We start from the raw sequence: 16,204 nt of genomic DNA, 5'->3' as shown, positions 1-16,204 counted from the left end.
GAAAGCCCTCATTCCTGACAGGATTCCATCAGGCTAGGAGAAAAGTGCCTGCTTCTGGAAGAGGTTGACTTGGTAAATGTGGAAGGCTGAAGGGCCAGGTGGTGTCTGCCGCTAGGCGATGTCTGGTTTGAAGAAAGGCTCCGGGGTCTCTGGTTTCTTAGAACATGGATAGATGGGAAAAACAGTTGCATCTGGCCGGACTTGGTGGCAAAAGAATGCGTCAGAGGGAGGCCCTCTTCCCACATCTGCCCAAGTTCCTCTGCACCTGGGCCAGCACTAATGCCTTGTGGGTTAAGGTATGATGCTGAGGAAGCTTCCAGAAGCATTTGACCCTGCCAACTCACCGTTATTTCTGTGAATTTGCTCAGCCTGGGTCTCTTACCTGGAAGCTATGCCCATCATCCTCAGGGGCCCTGCATATGGTGCCAGGTGAATGGGAAACAGGAGAGATGTTTGTCATGTCTCCTCAAGGCAAAGGATCACCATCCCACCAGGAGACAGCTCCCCTCCCTGTCATGGTTGCCAGTTCATGGGCAGCCCTTACCAAAGGTCAGCAATTTGGGAGCAGAAGTGCAAGGCTCCGTGATAAGCAGGCCTCACTGGCTGCCTGTTGCTTTATTTTCTTATTTTCAAAGGCAGCTTCGTTCTTTTTACTTTTTTCTATGGGCCATGGGTTGTGATGTCAGGTTCTATTTACAGAAATGTCTGTCATCACTGTTCTAGCCAAGGTCTTACTTAGTCAGGCAAAGTGAGTTGGGCCCAAGTTGGAAGGTTGAACATGGGGAACATTCTGGGCATTCACCGCACCTTGCCGGCCAGGGAAGCTCTACTGCCTTGCTTCAAGGGTAGCACTACCTTTTGCCTCCTGAACTGGGGAGCAGTGGCAGCTCCCGGGAAGGGCCACTATCCCATGAGCATCCTACTTATTTTTCCAGCTTATCCAAGGGAGGCCTGGAGGTCTGGAAGTGGCCTTGAGAGGTTTTAGTCCCAGGGAGGCTCCTGATTTCCCAGATGGAAAACAAATACTGCCTATCAGGTGTGTCAGGAACTTCACAGGTGCCAGAACAAGGTGAGGAGGGGTAAATGTCAGATTAGGGCATGATGGTCCAAGTACAGATGTCACCGAGAGACTGACAGTCGGTCATCCAGCATGGAGGCGTAGGTTCTAAAAGTGTCAGGACAAACCTGGTGGGAACAGGAACCAAAGAGTCTTCACAAGCACTGAGAGAGAAGCTGGAGGGGAAAGTAGAACTGTTTGATTGATTGAGAGAGGGTATGCGTTACCTACACGCTGCTGGGACCAAACTGTTTGGTTGAGAGAAGGTATGAGTTACCTACACGCTGCTGGGACCAAAATACCTACCAGAAGCAACCAGAGAGAGGAAATGCCTTGTGGCTTTCAAGGGTTTCAGCTCATAGTGGCGGGGAAGCGTGGCCGCATTCATGGCAGTGGGAGAGGGTGGTGGTGCCTGCTTAAATCACAGGAAACCAGGAGCCAGGCTATAACCATTAAAGCCACTCCCTCAAATTCACCAGCTGAGTCTCACTTCCTGAATAGTGCCTTTACCTGGGGGACAAGGGTTTCAAACATTAGTCTGTAGGTGACATTTTAGGTTTAAACCATAGCAGGGAGGGATTTTGAGCTTGACTGAGGAAGAGGAGGGCCCAGATGCCCTGTTTGTCTAGGTCAGACATGGCTTATGATTGTCATCTAAGCTAAATTTCCCTTTTACTTGCAAAAAATAAAAAATCCAGGTTTGGATGACAGATTCTGCAATCATCCTTTTCCAAAGGTGGGGTGGACTTAGGCACAGAAATGAATCTAGAAAATGAGATGTAGGACATGGGGCACCTGAGTCACCTTGACAGAGGCTGAAGGAGAGAGAGCAGTGGGGAGGGCCGAATGGATTCTCTCTGATGCATGTTTGGCATCATAGGCTATAACCATGTCCAACCAAACATCGGCAGGGTGTGCACGGGGTCATACGGGGCCTGGTGACAGCTTCAGGATAGAGAAAAGCCATCTACCATATCATCATTTTGAGGCCATTGGAGGGGAAGATTGTGACAGGAGCCTAAAGAGGGGACTGGGATGAGTATAGACTTGCTCAGTGTGAGCTGGGGGAGCCTCAGGGAGTGGTCGGTACAGCCAGGAGTAGGCAGCTTTCTAGGATGGCGACCACCATGACCTGGAAGGACTAATGTAGTCAAGACCCCAAACTGATGAAGAGACAGGGAAGCAGGAGGAGGCAATCTAGCAACAGCGAGGACAAGTAAGTGGTTTGTAGAATCTAGGTATCTTCTCTGCTCCAGCAGTGCTGGGGAAAGGCCACAAGCCCCTCACCTCCATCTCTCCACTCAGGGCCTCATTCCCAGCCCTTTCAAGGCTGAAGTGGTAGGAAGAGCCCCAGTCAAATCACACTGGCCTTGATCCTACTTGGCATATGGGAGTCACAGGGTCACTCTCCTCTCCCACGGGTGAGAAACTTCCTGGTGTGCCAGAGCATTTGTGTGTGATCAGAAGAAGCAGGAGGGAGAGGATGCTGACACACAGCTAGTTAACAGGAGAATGGAGGCCTGATTGATCCCACAGTGACAATCTGCATTTGGACTGTCGTGTACTAGACTGAACAGCTGTCCCTTCATGTTCTGGCGTGTGGTGGAATTCCTTACACATCTGATAGGACAGAAGAGGATGTGACTGACAAACCAGGAGGACAGAACCCCAAGCCAGCACAGTTGTGTCTTGTGTCCATCAAAGCTTGGATTCCTGTATGTGCTCTTATGGTATTGTGGGGAGGGGGCACTGGGAGCGGGGCTTTTCTGTAGGTCCTCTTATCACTGGCTATGCCAGGGAGCAGCTAAAGGATCCAGAGGTCTTGACTTCCCCTCCCTGCTTGCTTATCCTGATCATGGGCAGAGGCTCTGGCTTTGACCATCTGGAGTCCCACCAACCACTTCTGATTCTTCCAGGGGAATTTGAATCTGGCATAGCTATATGTTTCTCTGTGCTCAACTTTTACTATCTTCTCAGAGCTCCATGTAACTTTCACAGGTTAGACTAAAGTACCTGTGAAGTGGGATGCCCTTCTGCATGCTGTGAATATGTTTTATTACCACTGGTTAATAAAGAAGCCCCTTTGGCCTATGGCACGGCAGATATAGCTAGGTGGGAAATTCAAATGGGCATAGGGAGAAAGAAGGCAGAGTCAAGGGAAACACCAGCAGCTACCAGAGAAGCAAGATGTGACATAACAAGCCATGAGCCTTGTGGTAAAATATAGAATAATAGAAATGGGTTAATTTAAACGTAAGAGCTAGCTAGTAGTAAGCCTGTGCTATCGGCCAAACTTTTATAATTAATATAAACCTGAGTTTATTTGGGAACTGGAGGGCAGGAGAGAAACCTCCAGTTACATACCTGTCCTCTAGCTTCAGTAATGCTTGACAGTAGGAATCAACAAATTGCATGGAAAAGTAGTAACATCATACCATCATTGGTCCAACCTCCCCCCCCACACACGTGTGTGTGTGTGTGTGTGTGTGGTATGTGTATGGGGGGGCTTTATGTTGAAAGTGCACCACTCCACTACCACATATCATACAGTCAAGTTTCCCAAATTTGGGGGAAATTAGAAGGCTCAGAAGATCCCAGGTACAGTGAATGAGCATTACCCTGGGAACATCACCTTCTTGGCCACAGTTTCCCCCAACAAGTTAACATTTATGGCTTTGTTGTTGTTGCTTTTGGCCTTCAACAAATTTTCATGAGGTGAAGTAGAATTTTGAAATTTATAAAAGGGAATAATAAATATGAAGTGTTAAATTGGGGTGGTAGAAGAGAGGGCAGGATAGAAGAGGGAGTGTGGAGAGGGATATATAACACTAGGGACCTTTCAAAGAACTCATATAGAAACCTACTCTAGAAGCTTTATCAAAATACATATACATACATATATGTGTGCGAATGTGTGTGTATTCATACATGCATACACATATGTTAATAAAATGAGTTAAAATAGAATTACTCTAAAATTGGTTAACAATGTCTGTACTAGATACACTATCTTACAAATGAAAAGCCCAGTGCCAGGAGTTGGCTACTTATTTTGGAGTTGTTGGCCAGTGAGATTCCACAGACCTCAAATATTATAGGCTATCTCCAATACTCTTGGTCAACTCCAGAACTTGACAGTAAGACCTATTGCTAAAGACACAACCACATCAATGAATATAAATATGGAGAATTCAAGCTGGTACTAACATGGAAGCTGTATCCCTACTGGATAGATTTTATCATTCTGAAAGGTTCTATGCACACTATCAGAACAGGAAAGTAACCATTAATGCTATCTAGCTATGAATCTTGTGAGCTACCGTGATGATTAGCTTGGTAAGACATGTCTTATGACTTAACAGTGGCAGGAACATTATAGAAGTAACCAACTACTTTCTGATTGGATTTAATCTCTGTTCCATAAATTGAAACCGTACTTGGCCTGATAATGGGCCTAGGGACTATGGTTACACAGGTCACGGGCAGTAGCTGAAAATCTATTATTATTATTCTGCTAAATGGATGTATTATTAATTTGACTCCTAATGACTTATCATTACACATAGATCAATGAATCCTCAACCTTCATCAGAGAAGTTTCTATTTCACTTTTTATTACACATAGATAGATGGTGATTAACATAGACCCACAAATGGCCAAGGTGCAGAGACTTTGGAAGGTTCAGCCCTGAATGGAACATCTATACCGCACTTCCTCTTTTCATGGCTCAGAGATCATTGTAGCAGAGGCTATGGAAAGATTGTAAGAACCAGAGAGAGGGTGACTACAACCAAACAGTGTCTTCTGGGCACAGGAGGACAGCTGTGCATATGAACTCCCAGTGACTGTGACAGCACGCAAAAGACCTGTGCACACCCAGACAAAATCCCAGCAGGGAGAGGGGAGCAACTGAGAGCTGCTGGGGGAGGAAAATTAGTTGCTTTTCTAAACACGGAGCCCCTCATAGGCTGCCCACATTTCAGTATTAGGTCACACTTCTAGGAATATTTGGGCAGCACAAATTGGACTTGATGGATTTTAATGGGGGACATAAAGTAAGGTGGGTATAGAAGGGGGGGCAGATTGGAGAAGAATTGAGAGATCGAGATGAATAAGGTCAAAATACATTGTTGAAATTCTCAGCTATACACACACACACACACACACACACACACGCACGCACGCACACACACACATGAAATTTACTACAGATAAACTCCAAAGTACGCTAGTGTGAACACACACTGGACAGCTGATCAAGTATGTTCAAAACGACCTACTGTTTTTTTACACATATCCACAAAAAATCCTACCCATTCCTGTCACACCCACATAGTGGCCTCTCATAGGTGACATGAAAGAAACCTCAATCTCTTGAAGAAAAAGTCACAAAGTAGTTTTGGTAGATATGAACTGAGCACATAATTTTGTTCAGTAAAACTCCTTTGATGAGGCCTGCTCAAATATCTTGAAGATACTGTAAAAACACCACAGATGATCTCTCAGTTATTGTGGTCATACAGGCTGAAGAGCCACCAGGGAAGACACAAACATAGAGAGGCACCCACATTCCAGAGCATCTTGAGAAAGCCTGATTTTTATCCCACATCTAAATGTTTGTTTCTAACCAAGTGGACTAGAGAAGCCAGGCCGGCATGAAAAGCAACAGGTGACAGTTTGGGAGGAGGGGCCTTCAATTTGCTGCTTTCACCTACTTGTCTGAGACCAGAAGAAATCTAGAGAGGGGCGCGGACCTGTAACCGGCAGGATAATTAGAAGTGGGTCTGATGGTGTGGGCTCCTGAGCTTAGTGCTCAGTTCTCTAACCCACACACCTCTGCGATTCCCACATAAGTTCCCGGAGAGACTCGTGGAGCGGGATGGAGGGGAGCCCGGGAGCTTCTCCCCCTGAAGAAGGGTCGAGTGACCAGGTGAGAAGAGGTGTCAAAGAGCAGATGGGAGAAGATGGCAGACAGGATGGAAGAAGACGGCAGAGACTCTCTGTGTGAACAGTGAATGACGCTGGTTAAAAGGTGAGTGTCCCCGGGCGGTGGTGGCTCACGCCTTTAGTCCCAGAACTCGGGAGGCAGAGGCAAGTGGATCTCTGTGAGTTCGAGGCCAGCCTGGTCTACAAGCGCTAGTTCCAGGACAGGCTGCAAAGCTATAGAGAAACCCTGTCTCAAGAAACAAACAAACAAACAAAAAACCCCAAAACAAGGGAGTGTCTACGACCCAAGGCTGCCTCAAGATCACAGGAAGCCAACCTGTACTTGAACGAACAGGCTAAGGGATGGAGCTCAGGGCAGGGAATAAAACCAGTGTGGAAGACCTGAGACCAGCAAGAGAGCTTAAGTGTCTGGATCTGTTGTGCCAAGTCATCCTGGACTCAGATGAACCAGGTCTCCCATACCAACCCAACACTTGGAATCAGCAGCCCTTCTTTATTATAAAATAAACATCACTGAAAGTTTTATTTTTAAACAAAAAATAGACAGACCGAAAATATCACACCTTAGGCAAATGAGTTGAAAATCCCTTAGAGTGACATCCTATTTTTTTTTCCCACCCATTTCTCAAGTCTGAAGACACCTGGTAAAGGGTCTGTATTTAGGTAAAGAAATGCAACTCCTGGTACATACGGTTTCCTGGTGGCACAGAATGGAAATGACATCATGGAAACACTGGTGTTCAAGGTCAGTCTGTACATTGCTAGGTGAAAACAGGAGGCTTAGTCATCAGTGGAAATGCGTGTACGCCTCTACCCTGATGAGCTGCTCTCCCCTCCAGTTTTACTAAAATCCGCAGGCTGCTTGCCTGAACTCTTCGGGATCTCCTAGATGCGCAGCCTAAATATAGGTTATACCTCACCTCTGTCCGTGCCGTCTGGGAGGAAATAAAGTGATTGTTGCTGAGAAGAAGGGGAGTTTGTTTTGACTTAAGGACAAAGAGCCCATGACATGAGTTGACTGTCTCGGTGGTTGACACGAGAGGTCTAATTTGTGTGGCATTCCCTCTGATGGCGAAAGGGAAGACGAGGCCAACTGGGAAGGTGTGGGATCCTTTGTCTTAATTAAAAATATAGTCGGAGACATGGAATTTGGCCAAGTCTCATAAATCTGCTACAAGAATCGAGACTGTCAGATAAGTTTAAATAAAACCAACCAAACCCGCAGAGAATCACGTCAGCTCCTGCAAGTCGTCGACACCCACTTTCCTGTCACTTCTGTGTTCTACAGACGGTGGTTGTGCTCATTACCCAGCCACCCTCCCGCCAGCCACTGACAAGCATATCCCTCTGGAGCACAAAATTCAGAGATGATAAATCTACTCCCGCTTGTGAAACACGGAACTCTCCTTTGGGCAATCAGAATGCGAGGAGGCTTTAAGGCAATAAGGACTTATCTGATAACCTACCTTCATTAGCAAGGCCTGGTCCTCCCTGTCCGGACAGCGCCTCACGGCCAGCGCAAACTGCTCTAGTGCAACTGGAAGGGAAGAGAGAGAAAGGTGAGTGACCTCCCTGGGGACTGCCAGCACATCTGTGCCATAGCCTCGTGGCTATGGCAGAAACAAATGGCATGATAGCCATGCCAGCTTAGGGACACAGAGTTCCCTGCCTGTCCACTGCATGGGCTGGCATCTGTGTGCAGAGACTTTCCCATGGTCACAAGGCCACTAGAGTCAGCCAGCCTCCAGGGAAACCACCAGAAAGTCTTGGGTTCAGCCACGGCATGAGCCACCCTGAGAGACTACACTCTGTTCCTATTCCGGTGACTTCATGAAGGGAATCCAAACTCTGCCTTGGTATCTTTGATGTCAGCTTTCAGCCATGCTCTTCCACAGTGATTTCCATGCATTAGTTCACTGTGTGGCGGAAACATGACATGGCCCCAAACGTTGACCCAAGTAAGTCCCAGACTCCCCGAGTGTATTTAACCATCTTTCCTCAACCAATTTGTTTGACAGAATGGTTAAGGGAATCACAAGATGGTTTACAAAAATGCTCTAATGGGTACTTAAATTATTCTGAATGTTTCTGTGCACGTTACAGTTTCCATAAAGGAACCCCCTCTTCTCTACACCCATGGCCAGTCTCTCATCAAAGTCTGCCATGTGAGTACCATTTTTTAATCTAACTAAACACAGGGACACAGACTTTCTTCCTTGCACATGGTTTTGACTACATTATTTCACTTTTAAAGATGTCTTCGCATCCCTGGACTCTAATCCTCTTCTGGTGACAGGGACTAACCCATCTAGATTGTCCTCTTACTGCTGGACTGAGGGCTGGGGTCACACTTCTCTTCTGCTGTCAATCATCCAGACGAGTATGGCATCTGAACCCCGCAGGCTCGCCTATCCAACCGGGCAAAGTAACAGATTACCCTAGGTTCCATCCTGACCTGCCCAAACCCTGTGTGAGTGGGCAGAGGTTTCTGATTTAAACCTGAAATATTGACCAGAGACCTCTGTTTAAATGCTTGGCCCCAGGGTGCTATTTTGGAAGATTCTAGAAATGTTTGGAGTTGCGTCTAGCTGGAGGAAGGAGACCAATAAGGGTGATTCCTGGTCCTGCCTCCCAACCCTACTCTCTGATTCCTGGTCTGTTGTGGTGAGAAAAGCTCCTGCCCTACACTCCTGCCCCCATGGAAAGACCTGCCCTGCCAGCCCTTCCCTGCCATGATAGACTGCAACCCTTTGACACAGTAGGCAGATGCTTCATTCAGGTGGAATAGCTTCCTGATCTAAAGATCAGTTCTTTGTGTAGCTGTTGGAGTGAGAACATAGAGGGAGGCTTGAAACTCCAGAACATCTGGCCACCTTAATAATTCCACGGGCTTCTTATCATAACTTGCACGCTTTTGTGAGAGTAGAGAGAAGGGCAAAATGAGGTCACCTGCTCACAGATACCGTTGGCCATGTGCTCTGGGAACTTCAGGAACCTCTGAAACCTAGGGCAGAAGCTATCAATCACCTCCTTTAAGCAGATCTTTGTGGCAGTTACCAGAAAAATCCAACTGTTTGCCTGTGGCCTGGAATGGGTGAGCATTCAATAAAATGTGCCTAAATGTGCCTCCACCTGCTTAGGGCTGAAGACCAATAAACTAAAGGCAAGGCAAGACATTGGGGGCACTCACTGCAGCAGGGGACTTCCTTACACACGGAGCAGCAGGCAGTGTGAACATTCACGCCATACCATTTTGATTGACTTATTTATGAGTCATGCCCTCTGATCCTCCAAGTTCACAGTAGGAACTGCTGAGAAGCCATCCCTACAAGTTTTCTGTGTGGTCCCCTTGGATACAGAAGAATACTCATATATACATGTAAAATCTATGGGGATTTTATTGATTAGCCAGACTGCCAATTAAGAGAGAACTTTGGAGTGATTTTGAGAGACAAAATTCTCTTTCTCTTTCTCTCTGTGTGCATGTATAATGAATATAATATATATGTTATCTATCTATGCATCTCAAAAGATACCTTCATCAGTTATTTGGATTAATCTAAAAATCATATCCCCATCAAGTATCCAATATCCATTCTGCTGCATCTGTTCAGAGGTTTTAAGTGTCAACAGATGAAGGTAAAATCTGATTTAAAAAAAAAAACCCTCACTTTACAGTACAGAGAGAGCTCATTAGTCAAAAGCCCTTGCTGTTATGGTGGATGACCCAAGTTAGGTTCCTAGCATCCCTGTCTGGTGACTCACAACCACCTGTTGCTCCAGCTCCAGGGATCTGACACCTCTGGACTCCTCCAGCACCTGCCCACGTGTGGTACATACTCACACAGAACACACAGATATACCCGACTTGAAAAACAAAACTAAAAACATTCTTAAAACTTTGCTTTAAAATTACCTTGTGGTCTCTCCCTATTTAACACTCTATGCCACTTTAGGCCAGTATTAAAGCATGTTAAATTATCATATCTGTCAATGGATGTTTCTCTTTTTTTCCCTTCACTTCTCAGGTTTCTGAGCAAAAGCCACCAGAGCATTATGTTTTCTCTGCAAATAAAAGCCTGTAAGTCCTCAACAGGGAGAGAGGAAAATTCATGGAGAGAGGACACAGTGCCATTTCTCCTCTTGGCATTGGGGATCTACAATAAGTTAAAAATGAAGTTTTTATCTCTGGTGATTTATCAAGCTCAAGATCTCACAAAAGATAACAGATGCTCCAAAGAAAGAATACATCATCTTAATGCTTCATTTTGACACTCTGGGTATCTAAAAAGCACATATCTCCAACAGCTCCCCTCTAAAAACACAATAGTTTCCATGATTTACACATTTACTATGTGTTTTATGACACACTGAACTGAGAACATGTCAGGAGGGGCCACCGAAGACAATGGTCAGACTCGAAACACGCAGATTATTTATAGACAAAAGCTCAAGGACTGAAAGAAAATCTGGTTGTCAACAGACAGTTGCTTTTGCAATTTTTTTTTCTGTCTAGTTCATTTTGGTTTTTGTGTGGGTGGCTCATGTGAACTCAAAGGTTATTTGCTAAGTGTTTTGGAGACTAGAATATGCTGCCCTTTAAAACTCATGCTTAAACGTGCGCTCCTGGCAAATATGTCTAACTTTATAGTACGCGACGGGGTAATAGTGTTTTAATATAACATCATATCCAGAATTGCCATGGTGAGACAGTTTCTGCATGTCTATTTTTATTGGTGGTGTGGAAGCCTTAATCTTTTTTTTAAAGATTTTGAATGCATTGCACATGTATTTGTTCATGCATGCAGGTGTGCCTGTGTGTGTGTGTGTGTGTGTGTGTGTGTGTGTGCATGCATACATGACTGCATGCACATTGCAGCCAGAGGTTATGTTAGGTGTCTTTTTCTATTACTTATACCCTATTCGTTTTTGTTCCTGAACTTGGAGCTCACTGATGGAGCTAGACTGGCTGACCAAGGGACCCTAGGAATTCTGCCTGTCCCCTAAAGGTCTTATTCTTAAACCTGATGCTAATGGAAAATCTATTTTGTTTTACTCTTTCACATTTCCCTCCATCAGCATGGATACTAATGGATACTTATTATTTTGAGATGATTTGGTGTTTCCTCCCCCCCCCCCCATATATTTACTTATATTCAGTTCAGAATGCTGACACAGATCTTTGCAGTTTACTGTACAAGGTAAATTTTTAAATCACATGGTGGAAAACAGGGGGGCAGGAACATACTTCACAGCCAGGGAGGGCAGGTTTCTGTTGCCTTTTCAGTGGTTCTGAGCAGCCCGACACCATATGACCCAGATGTAGCGCCCTCAGCATGTGCACAAAGGTTCCACAGATCCTTGCTCAGCCTGATGCATTGCTGCTCTATTCACAATAGCTAGGAAACGGAAACAACTTAGATGCCCTTGAACAGATGAATATGGAAATTCCATGCACACTATGGAATATGACTCAGCAGTAAAGGAAAACAAAATTATGAACTTTGCAGCTACACGGATGGAACTAGAAAAGAGCACAGTGAGCAAGGTAGCCCAGACCGAGAAAGACAAACACCACGTGTTCTTTCTTATCTGGAGCTCCAAGCCTTCAGATGTGCATGCATAGCCTGGAGTAACTGCAAAACACAGAAAAATCATAAGGGACTACTGGCATGGAGGGGCCTGGGGGAGCAAGGGAGAGGAGACTAGCAGAGAATGAGTGGTGTGAGCAGGGAAATGAGAAAAGGGGGGCTTCTAGTCAGGGAGGGACAGGAAGGTAAAAGAGCAGTAAAGATGGGGAAAACGTCCAAAGGAACCATAGTGTTAACTATCTACCTAAAATACCGAGTATTGTCTAAGTAAACATATGTAGTTTAAATGAAAATTTCCCACCTAGGCTGACAATGCTTCCTCCAAGAGCCAAAGACCATCTAACAGAATCCCCGCCCCCACCAGGCATGAGAACCCTGCTGTTGGGCTCTTGGTCAGGGTTGTCCAACGTTACAGACTAGTTTCTGCCCAGATGTGGAAGGCAAATACACCTTGCTGTGGACACCATGCACTTCAGATACAGGGCCCAGATGTCCCTGAGCTGGAACTGACCTGCAATCCTCTTCCCTGAAGACTAGCTTTCATGGTACCAGAAGGCGCCACAAAAACTTCCAAAGGAAGGCAGGAAGCAAGCAGCGCTCTACCTAGTTTTAACACGGATGAACCATACCAATGGCTAACATAACATGGTACTCCAAGAGTGCCATAATGGCACGCGTACCTTGGCAGTTACCAGCAGCCCCCTAAAAGAACCTAAGACCCACTCAACAAGAGGGAGATCATGTCTGATACTGGGAACCAGACAGCTACGCACATCCAATCATCACCTTCCTAAACCAGTGCAACCCTTCACTACATGGTAAATATCTTTCCTCATTTCCACAGACAGCCATAGTCTCCACCCTCATCAAGGAAACTTCTCTTTGCAGCAGAGATCACTACAGAAAACCACAAGCAATCAAAATGTAAGCTCCTTTTATAGTGTGTGTGTGTGTGTGCGCCACATGTATGGAGGTGCTTTTCTTTGGAGGTGCAAAGATGGCGTTGGATCCCTGGGACTGGAGTTACAGGTAGTTGTGAGCTGTCACGTGGGTGCTAGGAGCTGAAGCTGAGCCCTCTGGGAAAGCAGCGAATGCTTTTAAGCACTAACCATCTCCAGTCCTTCATCACGCTCTTCTGAAGACCACAAAGTGCCTTGTGCTCCCATTTAGGATGGATTTCATGACAGGGGCTCACCCTGGGCCTTCACTGTCATGGCTCTCCCTGTTGAATGTGTGTGGTGAGACCGTGGGCTCTTGTTCTTTTCTACCATATTGTCACTGTCTGGGTTTTTCTGATTTCAAGTGGGAGAGACCCAGAGGCCCAGGACTTCCTGTGATCTTGTCGAGTATGTAACTGTGTCTCTAGCCCAACATTGTAGACTCTGTAAAGTGTGGATCCTCCATCCTCAGAAGCACCTTTTGCTCATAGAATACCTTCACAGGCTGAGTTGAATGTCTGATTGAGAGAGGGGAGACAAAACTGGTGCGTTCCTTGCCTTCCTGGGCCCTCCAAGAGGTTGAATCCACAGAGGCCCGTCAGCCAGTTACATTGGCCCTTCCTCAGCACCCTGGCCAGCCCCACCATCCATGTATTTGATGGAGACAGACACAGAGATGCTGTGATCAGGTGCAGCCATACCAAGGACTCCCTCCCTGGAGCCACTTGAATCTCACTGCTATGATGGTTAGTGTTACTTGCCAAGTAGACAAAATCCAGTGTTCTCTGCGAGATGAGCCTCGGGGAATCCCTCTGCGGAATTATCTTAATTATGGCAGGTGAGGTGGGGAATCTTGCAAAGAGGCAGAGCTGAGCGGCAGCTTGGGTTCACTCCCTCTGCTTCTCGACTGTGGATGTATGGGATGCAGTCAGCTGCTTCAAGCTCCTGCTGCCTTGAACTCCAAGGGGGAATAAACTGTTCTCCCTGGAGCTGTGTTAGCCAGGGTGTTTTATCAACAGCGGATGAAAAGAAACCAAGACACATGGAATTTACAGAGGCCACTGTGGCAAAGTTTGTGCTACCAAATCGATAGAACCAGTGGCAAGAGAAAGAACACACTGTCCCAGCTGGCACTGGGCCTCGTGCTCTTCCCTCAGACACACCTCTCCACCCTTCACCCTCCAGCAGGAACAAAACATCGCGCAAACCCGTTATTCAAACGGTAAGATGAACTCAAAACCTCTGGTTCTAACAAAAGACAATACTGAAAGGGTTGACAGTGGCCACTTCAGTAGTGGTAAAGGATGGTAAGTGCCTAGACCCACACAGGATTTCCAGATGAAGAGGTAGCATTCAGTGCCTCCGTAATGTTAAAATACATTCAGGGAGGGGGCAAATTTATTTTCATAATTTCATAGAAAATGATGCAAGCTTAAGCTAAACAAGGCAAAGGCAATTTGTCCAAAGACTAACCCCATTCCCAACTGGGAGGAAACTGCTAGCCCCATGAAGAATATTGGAATCAGCACTAATAGGCAAAACACGACACTGTTTTAAATAATGCATGCTATCATGTTTTTATTAACAAAGAAAGCCTCGTTTCAAAACACACACGTCCTTGAAAGGAATCTGAAATTAATTCTCAGTAGGCAGAACCCCACGGCATTCTGTGTTCTAATTATAATTACAGCCTGCCCTTAACATGGACATTCAAAATTATCAGGCGTTTTATTAAGAAGTAGAAAGGGGCTTCCTGCTACATGAAGCTCACAGGCTTTGAGAGACGTCACAGACAGTTCTGCACAGAGCTGGGAAGCGTGGATGTTGCCATTTCTTTAATGACTGCTTGTTTTCTTTTTTTGCCTGGAATGGGCACGCCCTTAGGGGCTTAGGTACCATGAGGTTTCAGAGATGCTCTTTCTGGGGCAAGATAAATATGTGCCTCACAGAAAAATATCAATTCATCACTGTAATGGTTACGTCCCACTACAGAAGCCACTGGAGACTGCTTAACATTTTCATCTCAAGCCTAGTTTTCCCTAGCCTTCAGGTGACAAACTGATACTGATGCCAGAAGGCTTTTCTCCCCATTTGTTCCTAATAAAACTGGCTCGATTCTGAGTTCATTTCCACCTGGGGAGATGTTAAGGTTTGAGCTTTAACAGACTGATTCCCCTCTCCCCCTCTGCGTGTTGCTCCTTCAAAAGTGTCCTCAGGCAATATCTGTGCAGGTCAGCAAAGACCCATGGGCTTCTTGAGCTCTTGTCCCTTCCCCTGGAGACCTCTGCTGGAGAGTGACTGGATGTGAACGCAGCAACATCTGGGCTAGATCTTCTGGCTGTCCCAGGCTCAGTGCTCCCCTATCCTGAGGACCTGCTACATGTCTGTGTGTTCGAACCTTTGCATTGCATGTATTGGTTTGGTTTTGTGTGTGGTGGAGGCACACGAGTGTGTGCACCATGAGCACACTTGTGCATGCAGAGACCAGAGGAGGATGTTGGGTGTCCTGCTTCATTCCCCACTTTATTTCCTGAAGCCAGGGCCTCTCAATGAGCGTGGAGATAGGCTAGCAGCCTGCAAGCCCCAGGGATATTCTTATCACTGCCCACCAAGGTGCTGGGAGTGCAGGGTGTGCAGTCACACCTGGCTGCACAGAGCCTCGTGTCTGCAGTAAGCAGTCTGACCCATGGAGACAATCTCTCCGGCTCCTAAACCTTTACACTACAGATAGAGTTTTCTATTTCAAATTATTCCTGAGCTCCCCAAATACTAGCTTCAAATCAATTTTCTTTTTTATACACCTAAGAACTCCATATCTAGTCTTAAACCTGAGGGTAATTTTATGAAAATAATCACTTTTTAAATTATTATTAACCAACTGACAGTTCAAAATTGTTGAGGTGACAGCAAATCTCTGATGCCTCTTCCTGGCATTCAGACCTCAAACATTACCACTCAACTTGTTGAACTTCCTCTTCAGGAACAAGATCTACTTCAGTTATATATGATAGTGGTTAACAACATTTGTTTCTCTTTTCATTACGAGGAATGAGTCAGACACTAAGAACCTTGGGTAATCATCTGGATTTGTCTTTGCCATAGCTCACAGTTTCTGTAAATGAAGCTCAGAGAGGTCAGGTGACTGGCTTGCAGCCACAGAGCTGGTGGAAGGACAAGCAGGACGTGAACTCAGATAACCAGCTCCTGGGGCCTGTGTGCACTGTCCACACACCAAGCTCAGCTATACTTGGAATGTGTGACATCATCGGAAGAGTCACAGTCCTTCTAAGGTGAACCATCTGGTTCCAGATGGAAAGTTGACAGGTGGCTATTTGAAGATGTGTTTGTATTTGAAAAGTATGTAAAAGGCTCCCCATGCCTTCACGTTAGAACCAGATTTGGGGATGGACAGTATCTGTGGTCAGTACAACGGGGCCCAGAGGGAAGACCCCCAGGATCTGGACCTTAGTACTCCAAGAATGAGTCCAGTACTAGTTACCTGCCATGGATGAAGAGGTCAAAGACACACCTGCCTTCAACTAGGGTGTGTGTGTGGGGGCTTTGTGTTCAATGTGTTTCTGCCTAATCACCAAATATGGAAAACAAACAAACAAAACCTCCAATAGAAGAAGATTTTTTAAGTAAATGAGTCTGGAGTCAAGGCTACCAA

General features: G+C 45.9%; 1 protein-coding gene and 1 pseudogene across 1 annotated transcript in view; both read right to left on the bottom strand.

Moving 5' to 3' along the window:
* Positions 1-16,204, bottom strand: part of LOC121465587 (acyl-coenzyme A oxidase-like protein) — a 300,287-nt gene that overhangs the window by 33,089 nt on the left and 250,994 nt on the right. The window contains exon 17 of the mRNA XM_041678830.1: positions 7,472-7,542. Within this exon, the coding sequence (XP_041534764.1) occupies positions 7,472-7,542 (71 nt within the window). The remainder of the gene's footprint in view (positions 1-7,471; positions 7,543-16,204) is intronic.
* LOC121465906 lies at positions 3,573-3,724 on the bottom strand (annotated as a pseudogene).

The sequence above is a fragment of the Microtus oregoni genome, unplaced genomic scaffold (assembly GCF_018167655.1).
Source record: "Microtus oregoni isolate MIOR12 unplaced genomic scaffold, Mior012 000031F_ref0000149, whole genome shotgun sequence".
Classification (NCBI taxonomy): Eukaryota; Metazoa; Chordata; class Mammalia; order Rodentia; family Cricetidae; genus Microtus; species Microtus oregoni.
Note: the sequence above shows the minus strand (reverse complement) of the source record. Positions and strands in the feature narration are given on the sequence as shown.